General features: G+C 41.1%; 1 protein-coding gene across 1 annotated transcript in view; it reads left to right on the plus strand.

Annotated features, from left to right (window-relative positions):
* The first annotated feature begins 379 nt into the window (after positions 1-379).
* atp10a (ATPase phospholipid transporting 10A) overlaps positions 380-16,973 on the plus strand; it is a 39,472-nt gene continuing 22,878 nt past the window's right edge. Inside the window, exons 1-9 of the mRNA XM_035176819.2 lie at positions 380-1,042; positions 4,972-5,176; positions 6,454-6,539; positions 10,464-10,570; positions 10,661-10,792; positions 11,013-11,143; positions 12,483-12,735; positions 13,141-13,358; positions 13,437-13,631. Of these exons, the coding sequence (XP_035032710.1) occupies positions 618-1,042; positions 4,972-5,176; positions 6,454-6,539; positions 10,464-10,570; positions 10,661-10,792; positions 11,013-11,143; positions 12,483-12,735; positions 13,141-13,358; positions 13,437-13,631 (1,752 nt within the window). The 5' untranslated portion in view covers positions 380-617. The remainder of the gene's footprint in view (positions 1,043-4,971; positions 5,177-6,453; positions 6,540-10,463; positions 10,571-10,660; positions 10,793-11,012; positions 11,144-12,482; positions 12,736-13,140; positions 13,359-13,436; positions 13,632-16,973) is intronic.

The following is a 16,973-nucleotide window of genomic DNA, read 5'->3' on the forward strand; positions in this document are numbered from 1 at the left end:
GGCGTGAGTTACTGAAGAGGTGAATGACTCTTTTTAACTGGTATAACTCGTATTTTCACACATGTAAACATACATATGTATAAATAGTGTTTAGGGAGTGTGTACTTGCTGCTTCCTGTGGCCCAGTGTAAACTCCAATAATACCGCGTGGCACTTGGAGACTGAAAGCCCAGGTTGGGGGGGGTGGGAGGGGCCTGTGGCTCAGATTTCCAGAGGAGAGCGACCACCGACCCGCTGACGAACATCCTGTGTGTGCGCAGCCTGCGCGGCGCCGCTGCTCCACACACACAGCGCCACCCTGCGACCAGCGGCTGAGCCCCATCCACATGATGTATAGATCGAGCAGCGAGCCCGGGGGAAGTCCGAGCTGAGCCTCCTACTATCGGAGCATCCTCAGGGAAAAGCAAGAAGCTAAACAAGCAAAAGTTTTCCCGAAGAGTCTACATGGACGCAAAGGAGCAGCTCGTGTGACCCGACGGAGAGACTGACGGGAGGCTCTCTTCACACGGACAAAGAATGATAACATAGGCGGCATTTTGTTTGCTTTTTTCCGTGTGTGTGTGAGTGTGTGAGGGGACACGACAAGCTGAAGTGTGGGAAAGTTTTGAGGCAGGGCTATGGCGCGGAGCGGAGACGCCGCCGGGATGTCCGAAGCTCCCAAAGTCCAGAGGAAGAAGAAGAAGAAGAGCAAGGAGAACAAGACCAGGACTGTCCACACAAACTTACTGTACGACCTCTCCAAGGGGGAAGAAAACCCCAACAGACACTATGCAAACAACAAGATAAAGACCACCAAGTACACGGTGCTCTCCTTCCTGCCAAAGAACCTCTTCGAGCAGTTCCATAGGTTCGCCAATGTTTACTTTGTCTTCATCGCTTTGCTGAATTTTGTCCCGGTTGTCAACGCGTTCCAGCCCGAGCTGGCCCTGGCCCCCGTGGTGTTCATCCTGTCAGTCACTGCCATCAAAGACCTGTGGGAGGACTACAGGAGACACAGGTCGGATAAAGAGATCAACCACATGGACTGTCTGGTCTTCAGCAGGTACGTCAGGGCCTGGACACAGCCAGGGCAGCCAGATGTGTGTCCAGATGCTGCTGTTTGTCCATCAGTGTCCACTGAACAAACTGTCCTCTGCAACTAATGCTTCCTACACACGAGCAGATGAGGGCACTTTAAAAGAAAAAAAAAACAATCAACACACTCTTTAAAGTGTCAAACCCTGTAGTTTTAAAGGTGTGTTGATTTGTTTTTTTGACTTTTCTTGATCGTGGTCATGCATCCACTTTGGCCTTGTCAGTCCAGGATAGGAAGTAAAGTCAAGCTAAACCTGGCTAACACACAAGCAACATATATCTCACATGGAATCTAAATGTCTGAAAAAAACCACCTGTTTCCTGCCCGCCTGTCTGTCTGAGAGGTGTGAATCCTCACGATACACGCGCACGTGCTTTCATGGTTTAATATGACTCAACAACAACCTGTTTGCCCTACTGCTAACCAAGCGTGGGACAAAATATCGGTACATCACTACATCATCATCCTGACTCGTGAGATAGGATTATCAATATGTTTAACAAACTCTGAAATTACTGACACATGTCAGTGTATGAAAAAATAAGAGCGGTTGAGTAAATCATTCAAACTTATATACAAGCCACAAATTTGAACAGTAACAAAGCAAAATTAGTGTCATTTTCAGAAAATCATTTACTATATAATCTTAATTGCAGATAAACCAGGTAGGATAAACACAAAGTTTTCTGACTTTACTCCATAGACTGTTTCCAAAAAGCTCTGCACACAACGTCCAGCACACAAACAATAACACAGACAGTATATTGTAGAACTGTTTGAGGAGGACTCACCAATGACACCAATGCACTTTTTTGTACATTGTTTCATCTCAGTTTGAGTGACACCAAATTGCAGTGAATAAATACACAAATCCTGTTATTTTACTCTTTAGGGGCATCTTGTATTCTTCAGGTAGACAGTTATCATGATGTATCGTTATATGATTGTCTTGCAATACATTGATTATCGCAGAATCCCTATATCTTGATATTATCGGTATTGTGGGCCATGTATCACGTATCGTATCGTACTGTGAGTTGCCCTGCGATTCAGACCCCTCCTGCTATATTCCCCAGTCTGTGTGTGTGTGTGTGTGTGCACGCAGAGTGTATTTTGCTAATGAAAAGCAGCACTGTCGACCATGTACAGAGCATAATTCACGGTAATCAAAAGGCTCAGTGTTCGGCCGCTACAGAGTTTTAGCTTGACCCGAGTTGTTCTGTCAAGGTTGGACATAATTTAATTTTCTTCTGCTTTGGCAGTATTGTGCAAAACATCTCCTTGCTCATGCCCAATAACAGCTGACTGGGCTTAACCCCACACCACAGCCTTGTGTCATTTTCCTCAAGGTGACACACAAAGTCGCTCACACTGTGGATCACTTTCCCTATAGCTACAGGTGAACCCACGTCTACTAAAACAAATATTCATCCTCACACAGCCACTTTTCACGTGGCAAAGTAGGGGGAGTCCGGATTTGTGATAAAGGAAATTCCATTTTTATCAAAAACACTAATATTTACAAAGTCAGAATGATGGAAACAGTCATGATTTACAGCAGAGGATTCCTCCTAAATGTAGATTGTGGAGCCGCTACAAAGACACATGCACATACACACTGAAATCGCACATTTGCAAGTGTACTTAAATGGAATGTAAATAGTTTGCTCCAAATCAGTTTTTAAAAGTGACATCAGCATCTACTGGCGCTGTCCTGAAACAATCTGGATTCCAGGTCACTTAACGCCTCATTTTTACCGCAGCAGTTTATCTAGTTGTTTTCTATCTGAGCTGATATACTCTTTTACAACCGGATCATTCATTAGTGACGTGTGTCGGACTTCTTCTCCACTGCCCTCTTTTCTTTACAGAGAATTGAAGATAAATTTCTCATTCAGTCATCGTTGAAGGGTAGATCTCTGGCCGCCATTACACCACAGGAATAATGCATTTCCACAGGACGCATAGTCTCCTTGTTTTCAGAAAACACTTAAGTCTTTTTTGACATAAATCTATCGAAATAAAGATTGATCAAATAATTAAACGCTCAGAAAACCCCTGACACAGAAGTAAAACAATTTCCTCCATTCAGTACTGCTGCTTTCATTTTAGAAGTAAAGTTTTCACTGTAGCTGTGACCTTTTTAAACAAAGATCACCAGTAAGGGGAGTGCTCGAGGTTATTTCATTAGTATTCATAGATTCATGATCCTGGTATGTTATGGTTCCAGTTGGCTGTGTACATTTAATAAGGTGTGAAGTCAAAGATAACAAAGCCATGTTCTCACTAGATTTACACATTCAAAATGTAAATGTGTCCACAAGGAGTAGACATATTCACCTTATACGTTTCTTCAGCTGTTTCAGGATTTTGTTCTTGGTTTTAGTTCTTGGTGACAGGAAATCTTATTTCTCTTATAGAAAAAGCCTTCCCCGTTCTTCTCTTCAAAATAAAAGCACATTGTTGTTCCCAGCTGGAATGTAGAAACTTACAAATGGCATTTTTTTTAAAGCAACGATTATTTAGTTTGTTACAGTCGTCCACAGCCCAGGGTGATGCCTTCAAATAGCTTTAGTTTTTCAACCACTTGTCCAAAACTCAAACACTTTCAGTTTATTGAGAATAAAGACAAAGAAACCAAGAAACCTTCACATTTGAGAAGCTGGAACCAGAGATTAATAATGACATCAGTGAGTGATCAGTTATGAAAACAGATAATAAGAAGTTTTTAGTTAATCAAATAATCGTATTAGCTCTACAGTGTATGCAATAATAAAAAAAAGACTTCACTTAATTATTCACTTATTTTATGAATTTAACAAGTTGACCGATAATTAAGCATCATTTTATGAGTAATTATTTTTGGCCACTTGCCAATGTTTGCATTGGTATAAATGTCTCACACTTCTATCACACATTCACACATTCAACACTTCCTTGATCTAAATACTTTTTTATTCACAGGTTATTGAGTTCTCTTTAGGCAATAGAATAACTGTACCTCACAAACAGTTATGAAGATGAGTTTTTACTATCTCATGTTCCCTGTGTTGTTTTTTCTGTGTTATTATTGTCCCGTTCTCTTTAAACAGTTTGTGCATGGAAATAGTCTGATGTTCATGATGAAACCACGTGAACTGCAGTGACAATGAAATGAAAGAAATATTCTTATTTACTCTGATTTAACTCATTAATGTCAGTCAGTGAGTGCGGGTGTGTGTATAGTGGTGGTTTCTATCAGAGCTATGTATTATTATTTAGTATATTTGCTACCAGGTTAGTCACATAGTACAGAAATGAAGGCTGGTTACCATCAATATAGTCTCAGGGCTGTTATCCCGTCCAATGCAGCAAATTCCACTCAGATTAGTGACATCATTTACAATAACAACACAACCACATCTGTGGAGAGAAGAATCTGTGTGTTGACACTAAAAAACAAAAAGTTTTTGACTCGTGACAAAGGCAGTGTTGTGTTATATGAGATATGAGATCCTTTTCTCTTCAGTTGGGGAATAACATTTGTTTAAACCTCCTGAGAAAGTTCCGGTCCCTCCACCTACATCCCACATACAGTATGTTTATAGTCCTCTGAGGACGCAGTGTTGTGTTCATACATTTTGGACATGTTTCGTATTTAGATGGACATATTGAGTAAGACTTTGAGAGGAATATATTAGGTTAAGAGGAATTGTTACCACTATAGTCTGTGGTAACAGCTTTAGCACCAGCAAACAGTCTGTCCTCCTTCATGCTCAACATGTCTGCTGTTCCAGATTTATGGAAGTGGAACTGAAGTTTCTGTTCATAGAACCACCAGTTATTGAAAACAATAGCTACACATCTCTCAGCCCCCAGCTTACACCATCTCTTTTGCCTCCTCATGGTTTTGGCAGAGCGGAGAGACGCTATTTGGAGAAATACTGGAAGGAGGTGCGGGTGGGAGACTTCATCAGGCTGCGATGCAACGAAATCCTCCCCGCCGACGTTCTGCTGCTGAGCTCCAGCGACCCTGACCGCCTGTGCCACATCGAGACCGCCACACTGGACGGAGAGACCAACCTCAAGCAGAGGCAGGTCGTCCGCAGCTTCTTTGACCTGGTGAGACGGATGCTCATCACCCCTTGATTTCCTGTGGTCACACAAACTGTGTGTGTGTGTGTGTGTGTGTGTGTGTGTGTGTGTGTGTGTGTGTGTGTGTGTGTGTGTGTGTGTGTGTGTGTGTGTGTGTGTGTGTGTGTGTGTGTGTGTGTGTGTGTGTGTGTGTGTGTGTGTGTGTGTGTGTGTGTGTGTGTTAAATCCTTGGATAGAAGCAAACGTTTACTGAGAGTTGGTTAGGAACTTTGGTCACAAAGTAATAAATTCAGAGAAGGTTTGTTTCACAGTTTTAGCTCACATTCTTCAGCCATCAGATATTAGAATTTATCCATTGAGAGACCCTAGAAGATAAGTTTAAGTTTCACTTTTGGATTCTGAACTTTTGTGTCTTTTACTGTTATCAGACATGAACTCTGAAGAATGCAGCCGGAGTTTTTATATGTCAGACATGCGTTCTCAACAAAAGGAACATTTCCAGATCATTCAGATGCCCTTTCAGCAGCTTGTTGAATTTTGGCGTCGACCCTTATCGATAAAAAACTCTCAAATCTCGTTGCCTTTCTAAGTTGACATTTTCATCGGCGTGTTCCACGTGTATGGCACCTCTTTTTCATCCTAAATTTGCTTTGACTCCATCTGGCATCTACACAAACACTTGCTCACTTTACATTTTACAGAAATGTTCCTGCCCACGATTTTTATTTTCCTGCCCACGATTTTATTTTATATCTGTACCAGTTTGGATGTTTTTCAAATTAAAGGAAGAGTTTAAAAAGTCATGAAAAACCTGGAAGGTTTGGGGAAATAGAAAATTGTATTTACCTTAAGTCACATAATTGAAACATTTATATGGGAAAAAAAGCACCAACAAGGTCGATGCAAGAGGGCAACATAATGACAAACACTAATAAATCACACATATACTATAGATAGGTAGATTATTCTCAACAGTCCAGATAGAGCATTCACCCATAACACAGCAAAGAAATCTTGAAAATTCCCCAAGACAAAGATTTATTAAAATCCTATAAATATCTAAACATTTCAAAAAAAGACAGCAACACAAAATTCCACAAGACATCACTTACAGATAAATTATTGCACTTATCATTGTTATGAAGTAGGTATTGCAGTCTTGAAAAGTTGCCCATGCAAACTAAACATTGGAGTGTAGTGTTAGTGCAAGTTTTTGTCAGGGCACCATCAGCTCTTTTGGTCAGGAATTGTAAAAATTTCACGAATAAGAAAAAATAATTTATTTACCTGTTTTCTGTTTGCAGGATTGTGATTTCGACCCTTTAAAATACAACAGCGTAATTGAATGTGAAAAACCCAACAATGACCTGAACAGATTTCGAGGCTACATGTGAGTATTTCCTTCCCATGTGTGTATGTGGTTGGCGGATGCCCACCATCTGTTTAGACTCAGAGATGCTTGGCTTTTTAATTTGTTAACTCTCATTAAAGATTTCATTTTCATTTGGTCATAAATGAGTGCAGTAACATTTTGAGCAATGTTGAGCTTTGAAATGGAAATAATGTGAAACTGCGGTTTGTTGACATGCCTGCAGTTTCCAACGTATAATTATGACTCAAAAAGTTTTTCCAAATCAAGATTACAATTTGCCTTCTTCGGATGCGGTTGCAGGGTTTCACCCATTTGACCGTGCACGTTTTTAGATACATGTGCTTTGTTTAGCAGCAGAATAAAATGAACCATCAGCTGCTCTTTGCAACCTCATGACGACCTCATCTGTAGGCATGGAAAATAGCTGGAAAGTTCAGTTATTTAACACAGGGTGGCTGCAGGTCCTGAAACTGTTTTAAAGATAGGGTTGGTAAGTTGTTTCTGAAACACTTTTGATCTTATTTGTCTGGTCAGAATGAAAAGATTGGCTGGTGCACCTGTCTGTCACTGACCTGCTTGCCTTCATGCACCCTGCCTGTGCTCTCACTGCACATGACCGGAGTCTTCAGTCAGAGAGACATACACCTCTGAAGCAAAGACGATAGAAGTTGGCTAATCATGGAAAGGTCCGCAGTTAGCAGCTGTCAAGCAGTGTGCGTAGCGTTGTGGCTTAGCTTTGACGAGAGCGCTGATGGGAGGGGGTGTGATCTATCTGTTGCATATTTTCAAAGTCTAGCCTGCTTTTTGCAGGATTACCAAACCTATCTTTAAATGGTCTTAAATTGAGATTGGATGACTCTTCATTTTTTAGGCATGTCACTGTCAAAGGTCACGCACATTTCTCTACTCTGCCAGAAACAAAAACGTTCTGGTATGTGCTGCATTGTTTATCTATGGTTAGGTCTAACTGATGTCTTTCAAGCCAGCCTGCTAGTTAGTTAATGAGCATGGGGAGATGCATGTTTGAAGAGACAAGTACTTGTGGTGGTGAAAGCCGGTGCCTGGAAGTGCTCAGGAAGCAAACTGTGTTGTGTTTTGAAAGTCTTTCAAACTTGTGACAATGTGAATCAATGCGTTGGAGTCAGACATAAGTATGTTCACTTTGAACAAGTATATTTTCACTTTGGTGTGGTCTTTGTCTATAGCTGTAGATACCCTGTTAGCTGCAACAATGTGCCTGTCACTCAGCTAATTTCCTGTGTTACACCTAACTTCCTTTTTGTCTCTGTTTGCAGTAAAATGCTCATAGTGGTTAAAAAAAAAATCCCACACAGGAACACTTAACTCGGATAAAACCCAGTGTGTTTTGACTAAACAAAAAAGATATGTGATGTAATTACAAAGCTTTAGAGGTGCTGTCGGGTCAAAATCAAAGTTTACTTAGGTTTCAATGTTTTTACTGCAGTTTCAGCCTCTTGGTCAGGTTATTTTGGTTGCTAGAAAGTGGCCAAGTAATACATTTAGAAAAGGCTATGGAATGAGACAAACTGCTTTTTGCATGGATCATCTTGCAACCTTCTGCCCATAAGAAAGGAGAATTTATCTAATGAGAGTTTCTTAAAGATCGGTTTGAGTTTATTTTGAAAGTTAGATATTGAATTTGTGTGCATTTTTAACTTTTTTCAGACATGGACTCTGGAACTTTTTCCAGAGTTGCCTTTTACATTACATTTCATTTCGCTGACGCTTTTATCCAAAGCGACAATAAGTGCATTCAACCATGAGGGCCTGTCATATATGAAGAACGCATCGGATGCGTTGGCAACAACAGCAAAATTTCCAAGACTTTCAGGCGAGGGATTGTCCCTGAGAATAACATGCAGGAGTCAGGACAAGTATAAATTTAGCTGTGAATTGGATTAATTTGAAACTGAATTGCTGGAGTTTTCCTATAAAACCGGACGGATGAACACTTACCTGAATAAAAACCCAGTGAAATTATTTAGCTTTAGAGGTGCTACGAGGATCGATTTTGTTTACCCTGGGAAAGAGCCGTGTTGCTCACTTCAAGCTAAGCTAAGCTAACTAGCTACTGGCTGTTCCTTTAAATGTATCAACCTGCCCCTTTTTTAAAACATTCATCGTTATATGTTTATCAGTGAGATGGAGCTTGTTTGCATCGCCCCGATTTTTTCAGAGACTTGAATTCATGCTAGCTGTCTTTTCACCGTGTCTTCACTCTGCTCTGACACACATACGTTTGTGTGAGGATGAGAAGACGAGCAGTGTCCTCTGAATTGACAGTGAACCCGCCAGGCTGACCCGCACTCGCATGATTATGACATGTATTCTTTGCTCAGAAGGAGACCAGATGCTGCAGGTATTCAGTTGCCAGGCTACAGCGGAGCACAGACACAGCATTGTCTCCGCAGTGTTTTATTACATTACGACCAGTGGCACTGAGTCTAATCTCGCAGCTTTCTGGGAGAGAAGGCATTCTGCGTCTGGTGCGTTATCAATTTCTCGAACAGTGTGCGCTATGAACGAGGACGAGCTTTGTGTGAGATCAGTGACACTGCCATTAATCCATAACGGTGCTGATGTGTCATGGGGCCTGCTGTCAGAGGCCAAAGGATGAACGATCCTGTTAGTAAACATGCTGACAGCTGCATGGCTTTGAAGGAAGAAGAACCGAAATGATTAAACTCTGCTCCCAGCTCAAGGATGTTTAACTAAAACGTTTGTAATCCTTGATTTAGTAATGGAATTACGTCTGACAGTAAAAGCTCAGCTCGCCCTTACAACACTGCTCTGACTTAACGCAGCTCAACACACATCTCACTTTGAGTTAAAATGCTCAAAGTAAACTTCTTCCTTTCTTTTCTGAGAGCTGGATTCAGTCTTTATATGACAGTGGTGTTTTAGATGAACTTGACAAGCTTTAAAATAAAAAGTCTGAGGTGAGATCTAAGGGTCAGCGATGAAGCAGTGAATTGCCTAAATGATTCAAAGCCCGAGGGGGTTTTCTGTGGTGCAGCGCGTGCTCAGTGCTTCTTTATCAGGGGGGATTTGTGCTGAGATAAGGGCTCTTGCTAAGGGAAGTCCATGATGCTTTGGAGCGTGATGGATTGAGGCGCTCAGCAGAATAAACTGATGTTGGCTTGGTAGCTCTGGTGTGGAGAGATACTCCATTTCTCCGCAAGCATCACAATTTTTCACCTGAGTGTAAAGACATAACCGTAGTCGTTTCAGCTGTGTTTGATAAAGCCGCGGACTAGCACTCATGGTGGGGCTGGATCCCGGATCTGAGCCCATTGGGACTTGGGCTGGATTCAAGTTCTGTGATGTTGGTTCGGCTATCTACTTGATTTTTTTACTCTGCACAGGGAAAACAAGAAATATCCATGCATTTCAGGGACAGGGTAACAAACTCAGAGAAGCTTATATTAACTACATCATGCTTTAGTAGGGTTCGGAAAAAAATCAACTGAAAAGCCTACTGTTCAGGTTGGGCTCTGTTAGTTTTGTCTTTGGACAGGTTCAGACAAAATATGCCACCTAAGCCACACTCTATTGCATAATACTGTATTTTGCTCTGTGTTGGATGACTTAAAATCAAACCAATGAAAATAGAGTTTCCTCTACCGGGGCTGCCTTGATGTCTCTGTCTGGTTCTGACACTCCACTCATCTCTTTAAGCTTAGACGGCAACCTTTGACCTCACCACACTTTCAGTTTGACCGCTCCCTTATTACCACCCCCTGGCATGAGGGCAGCTGCTGTTGGGCTAACATAGCGATTATGATGTACTTTTAATTTACTCCAAAATATACTGTTTAAGGACAATTATTCAGACCACAACCGATGAAGAAGTCTGTATGGCACAATCAATCAATGTGTACTGCCCACCCCTAACTCACGGTAATATGAATTCCTTGACAGAATCCATCGAAGTGGCAGAAGAGATGCACTTTATAAAGAAAACCTGCTGCTGCGAGGCTGCACCATCCGCAACACAGAGGAGGCCGTGGGTATAGTCATTTATGCAGGTAATTCCCCAGAGTAGCTGTCATCGGCCGTCACACTGTACACTTGACCTCTGACCTGCTGCATCTAACACGGTGTGTGTGTCTTTGCAGGTCACGAGACCAAAGCCATGCTGAACAACAACGGCCCACGCTACAAACGCAGCAAACTGGAGAGACAGATGAATGTAGATGTGTTCTGGTGTGTCATCATCCTGCTGGTCATGTGCCTGTTTGCTGCTGTGGGTGTGTATCTGTTTCAGAGTTATGTTTACACTTGTGAGTGTTGGAATGCCTCTGGTCGTATTGAGAAATTTCAATTTAAAAAACCTTCATTTGCTGGATTTATTGGAAACAAAAGATAAATCTCACATAAAGTCTTGTTGGATTGTGTTTACTGTGCTTCTATTCATATCTTCTCGTTTATGTGTTTATACGAGTTGACCTTGTTCTGTCGTTGTTCCAGGTCACGGGCTGTGGATGTTTCAGTACGGAGATAAGAGACCTGTGTTTGACGTTCTCAGTCCAGAGGGGACAGACTTATCACCAATCATGTCAGCCATTTATCTCTTCCTCACCCTGATCATCGTCTTTCAGGTACGAAACGGGGAGAAGCCCAAAGAGACACAGATATAAAAAAGACCTACCATATCACGTTAGGTTAGAAATATTTTATCCCACTGTACACAAGCATTGCTATAAATCCAAAGCATTGGCAGTAGTTATTTCATCCCCCAAAGGTGTGTGTGTGTGTGTGTGTGTGTGTGTGTGTGTGTGTGTGTGTGTGTGTGTGTGTGTGTGTGTGTGTGTGTGTGTGTGTGTGTGTGTGTGTGTGTGTGTGTGTGTGTGAGACCTCTAGATCCTTATCGTCACATTCGGTGTAGAAAAGGAGAGACAAAGTACTTTTCATGCTGCATAATAATCAAGACCAAAGTAGGAAAAGGTGCTACCTGACAGCTATTATTTTCGTTTGACTTAAAAATGTCAGATCAAATGTCACCCTGTCCTGTGTCAAATGTTGCTGCTGAAATAAATGAGAGGTCAGTGAAGATAGCAGCATGGTTACACTGTACAACCAGGAACTGTTTGAGGTTGGAGACCCACCAGTGTTGCCAGACGTTGCCCGAAATAAACACATGACACTGTTAGCGTCCAGGCACAAGCACTGTGCATGCTGACCTGCCCTCCCAAAAGTTATGACTCATTTCTGCGGAACCACTTTCCACAAATGTTGCCTGGAAATGTCCCAGTAGGGAACAATTTTTAAACAATCAAGCGGCTACTAAGAACTCAAATATCATTTATTTATATAGGTTTTTGGCCCGTAGCAAAGCTAACTGAAATGCAGTATGTATAATATAATCCTGTCTTTGTTGTCTGAGATACTCAAGTACCCCTTCAACAACACCACCATTTATTTCATACATGTACCTATTAACCTTTTTCTACTGGTAATCTGTAACTTTTAGCTATGAGCTGTTCATGTGATGATTTTATCTACATGAACCATTGATTTTCACCTTTGTTTTTATTGATGATGTTGATGAAACATTTACAGAGCAAACAATACTTTAGGGGTTACATTACTCCACACTTTTCTTCCATCTGTGTTGGTCTTAAACAATGTGCCATTTTTTTCCATGTGTCAATCCTTTGTTTTTACATATCTTCATTTACCCTTTTTTTAAAATCTCAAGAATTTATCCATACCTTTTGTAATTTTTATGTTTTTAACTTCTGTTTGTGAACTAGTTTTCACATACTCATTTCAACTTGTATTTCCAGGTGTTGTTTGATTTAATGAAATGTAGATATCACTGCCCGCTCTGTCTAAACATGTGTGTATATATATAAAATATATCACAATGTAGGCTGGGAAATGCTGATGTTCAGCTCTACCTCTTTCTTCTCTAATAAACACTCTCTCCTCTCCAAGGTGCTGATACCCATCTCCCTCTTTGTGTCGATTGAGATTGTCAAGATCTGCCAAGTGTACTTCATCCATCAGGACATGGATCTGTACGACGAGGAGACAGACTCTCACCTGCAGTGCAGAGCTCTTAATATCACAGAGGATCTCGGCCAGATGCAATACATCTTCTCTGACAAGACGGGCACGCTGACGGAGAACAAGATGGTGTTTCGCCGCTGCACTGTGGCAGGGGTGGAGTACTCCCATGATGCCAATGGTGAGATACACACACACACACACACACCTTCACAAAAGCAGTTACCAGTCATTGTCTCTTTACTTCCCTCTTAATCCACTAAGACGGCGGCAAATAAAAGCGTGTTGTTTGACGACCACCTAAAATCTGAAGGTTTTCTGAAGAGCTGACAGAATTGGCAACGTTTACAAAACTTGTTATTTCTCAGCCTCTACAGCAAATAGAAACATGAATTAAAAATATTTTATAGGTTAAACATTTGGCTTTCATTGTAAATCATTGAAGTTTCCCTGAACTTTGCGAACATCTTACACTTAAAAGGGAGAAGCATGAAGATGTCACACCCGCTCTTAAAGTTTTTTTTTTTTTTCACAATTATCTCATACGGTCCTAATGGGTTAATAATGAAAAGTGTTTGTTATCCAGCAAGAAGACTTGCTATGTACCAGGAGATGGATTCTGAAGAAGAGGAGTGTACATCTCACGGAGGCACCCTGCCCAGGCGGGACAGCGTAGCCAGCCACCACAGCGCCCCGGTGGTGCTGCGATCCCAGAGCACCAAGTCCCATCGCAGGACGGGCAGCAGAGCGGAGGCCAAGCGAGCCAGCATCCTGTCCAAGCACACGGCCTTCAGCAGCCCCATGGTCAGTGGGCATCACCGTCCCGCTATCACACTGTGTGCTGTCTGCTCTTCACTGATAAAATCCTCCTCTGTCCCGCAGGAGAAAGATATCACCCCCGACCCCCAGCTCCTGGACAAAGTCAATGAATGCAGCAGTCAGATGGACTTCATGCGCTTTCACAGCCAGCCAATGTCCCAGCTGCCCTCTGACCTCTCAGATGTCATTGATTTCTTTATCGCTCTCACCATCTGCAACACGGTGGTGGTGTCCTCCCCCAACCAGCCCAGGCAGAAGGTAAAACTCACCTCAAGACAATCTCACTAGCAATCCTTCTTCAGGTTAAGAATGTTAAAAATGTATTTCGTCTGATAGGCTGCCTGAAGGCTTTTCTTTATCACATTAATGTTGGTGTAACTTCATTATAAATCATTGTATGCACAAAATATATACTGCAAATCTCATCTGACTATACTAGAAAATCAGTAATTTAGAAGGAAAACTTTTGGATATGACACATAAAGGGTGGAGTCCACTTTGAAAATATACCCAGTCCATTTGGATTTTTTTTGTTGTATTGGATTGTAGTAGAAAAGTCTGCAATTCATTATGAATTAGTTGTTTTTTTTGAAGGCCTTAGAAGATAAAATAACTCATTTACATTTACAAAGGCCTTGAAATCTTTGTCTCGCCTTCTAAAGAAAGCAATATTAGTTATAACCTTTGTCTGTGTGTGTCATAGTGACATAATGATGTCGTGACAGACAGCTCAAAAACTTATTTTTGGATCACCAATACATTTTGTGAGAAAAACTTTCTTGGTGAGGATTCCTACATGAATTGGCTCAATGTTATGGATGTCATTGCTACTGTTAATGAAACTGATCATCCAGCTGCTACTTAAATGGTGCTGTTATTGTTTTAGTTTTTTGGTCTTTTCTAAACTAAATGTGTAAGGGTGGAAAAAAAAAAACTGAGCTGTTGGAACCTGTGATGGGATGAGAAACTGAATTTCAGTTTTTGATAGTACCCATACCGACAGCTGGATAAAATTTCCTTTAACCATAACCTATGTTTGTTTAATTAAGTTACTGTGTGTGTGGGCTCCAGGCTTCAAGTATATACATGTATCTGGGACTACAGATGAACTACAGATGAGCTTTGCAGTATAGGTTTGCTTATATGTGATGTACTTCACCAGATGTTTCAACAGATTACTTTTTGTTTCCTCCATTGATATGCAAAAGACTTCTTGTGCTGGATCTTTATCGTAATATTTAGTCTGAAAAAGCAGAGAGAAAATACATGTTTCATGCTACCGCGAGCATTGTCTACATCGACTATAGTGAGGTGTTTGTCTGTGCTGCTGAAGCATGTTAGAGAGAGCTGACCCCGACCCTCACACACATCCTGCAGGAGAGAGAGATATCTGTATTAGGAACAGTGAAAATGCACCATACACAATTGTCTGATGAGATCAAATGTGCAAGAGAGCTTTTGTGAAGCGATATATTTTCTCAGTGTTTTCAATAACGAGCAGAATCGAAAATGTTGCAGATGGTCAATATAGAATCTTTTAAGTCCATATTTATTTGTTTGCATCTTCAGATAACTGTCTATTGGTCGGCATGCTCGTAGTCCTGAGATTGATATCTAGAAAACTATGGGTTATTTTATTATTATTCTATTGATATCCTTCCAAAGCACTAACACAAGGCCCTGTCTAATGTCTGATTTCTTTGTTTTTCTTCTTTTGACCAACCTGGTAGTAGCCTGCATCTTTTGACAAAAAGGGTTCAAACTGTTATTTTGGCTACTTTTTCTATAAAAACATTCTTAAAAGCACCAAAAAATTCCCAAATGATCCATACGCACGAAGCTTTCACTGTTTCGTTGCCTGTTACTTTGATGTGCTCACTCCAGTCGCAGTTGTGTATCCGTGTTTTGTTTTGTTGGTCTGGGTGTGGTCGTCCTGCTCAGAGGTGATATCCTCTTCTCGCCACTCGCTGTGTGCACCGCCTCGCTGTCCTGATGTTCAGAGGCACAAATCAGTTCAGATATAGCTTTACACTGTGACACGTTATTTATGTTGCTGTGTTTCTGTTTGGAGGTTATCTGATAAGATGGAAGGAAATGTAAATCGGCACAGAAGCACTGGCTTTGATACAAATGTCCTCTGTTTTTTTTTGTTTTTAACTCCTTTTTTTTTATGATTGTTCTTTTTGTCCTTTGTTTAGGTGTAATTGTTCACACGTTATTATGATTCCTTCCCGGCTAACCCAGCACCTGAATGATTTATATCTTTATGTGTGAGAACTGTGGCTCCGGCTGCCAGCAGACCTCAAAGTGAGTCACACTCTCTGCTGTTGTGCTGCACCACCTTGGGATAAAGGATTGGCTGAAGGATTAAAGCCAGGAGGTGCATTTTCATCAGTACAGAAGTCTTGTATGCCACTGAAGCTGAGGCTGGTTTCTCAAACACAGCACTGTGCTAACGTTTGAGGCACTTTAGATGTTTTAGATTCTTATCCATCACACAATAAGATTCAAGGTGCTGAGTAACAACATTGTTGTAACCCCCAGAAAGACGGAAGACACTGAGATGGCAAAAAAAATACACAGAAGAGATCTACCTGATAGATACCTTGAGAAACTGAGTGAAAGTTTACAAGCTTTCAATGATGTTAATTGATGAATATATACTGTTCATCCCATTCATTTTACTACTATTATAAACCTGTGTGTTTGGAATGGGCTGTTTGCCTGGCCTCTGGTGATGCTTGTTGCTGCTTTCTTTCTGAAACCTTAAAAACGTAAAACTAGAGACCGACTGCTGGACTCAATCCACAGAACTCTGAAGCTGCACTACCACCGCAACTGCACAAAGAGCTGTTCCCCTGTTTATTTAAAGTTGAGTGTAGCTCGACTTAGTATGCAGAATATGAACTGGACAATCAGTTGTCATTGCCGTTGCCCCACTGTTGTTGTGATATATTGTCACTTACATTAATGAGTCCCAGCAGTAGCTGCCTCACAGTTTATTAATATTGAATGTATTGCATGTACAAATCGCACCAAATTTGGCAGCGCACTTCCTTGGAGATGAGAAGACACTTATAGTATAGATATTTTTTATTGTTCATTTCTTTGTAGATTTGTTCGGGAAAAAAAGAGAGAAAGATACATGACAAAGACAGTTAATGCACACATGGGCTGGAATACATTGAAACCACATGAAATGCCTGAAGCTTTTGCACTATACTGTATCTTAAGAACTGTATCTTTATGTATCATAAAACCCCCTTTAACAAACTTCTTAAGCTTAAGAATTTATTGTAGGGTAAGGACTATTCCCTAGTTGCTTTTTCAATTTTTTTTATAATCTCTGTATTGAATATTTAATATTATTTTCAAAATCACCATACAAAATAAAAAAACACCCTCCCCTTCTCCAACCCTATAGTCTTTACTACACCCAATCCATCCCAGCACCCACTCCCACCCTCAGTCTCACCCCAGCAGGCTGCAACTGTCCACAACAGACTACAGTAGTAATAACAACAGTGATAATACAGAGAGAAGAGAGAAAAGAAAGAAAACCTACACACTCACACTCTCCAGTGGAAACATTGAATCTCT

The sequence above is a fragment of the Hippoglossus stenolepis genome, chromosome 14 (assembly GCF_022539355.2).
Source record: "Hippoglossus stenolepis isolate QCI-W04-F060 chromosome 14, HSTE1.2, whole genome shotgun sequence".
Lineage (NCBI taxonomy): Eukaryota > Metazoa > Chordata > Actinopteri > Pleuronectiformes > Pleuronectidae > Hippoglossus > Hippoglossus stenolepis.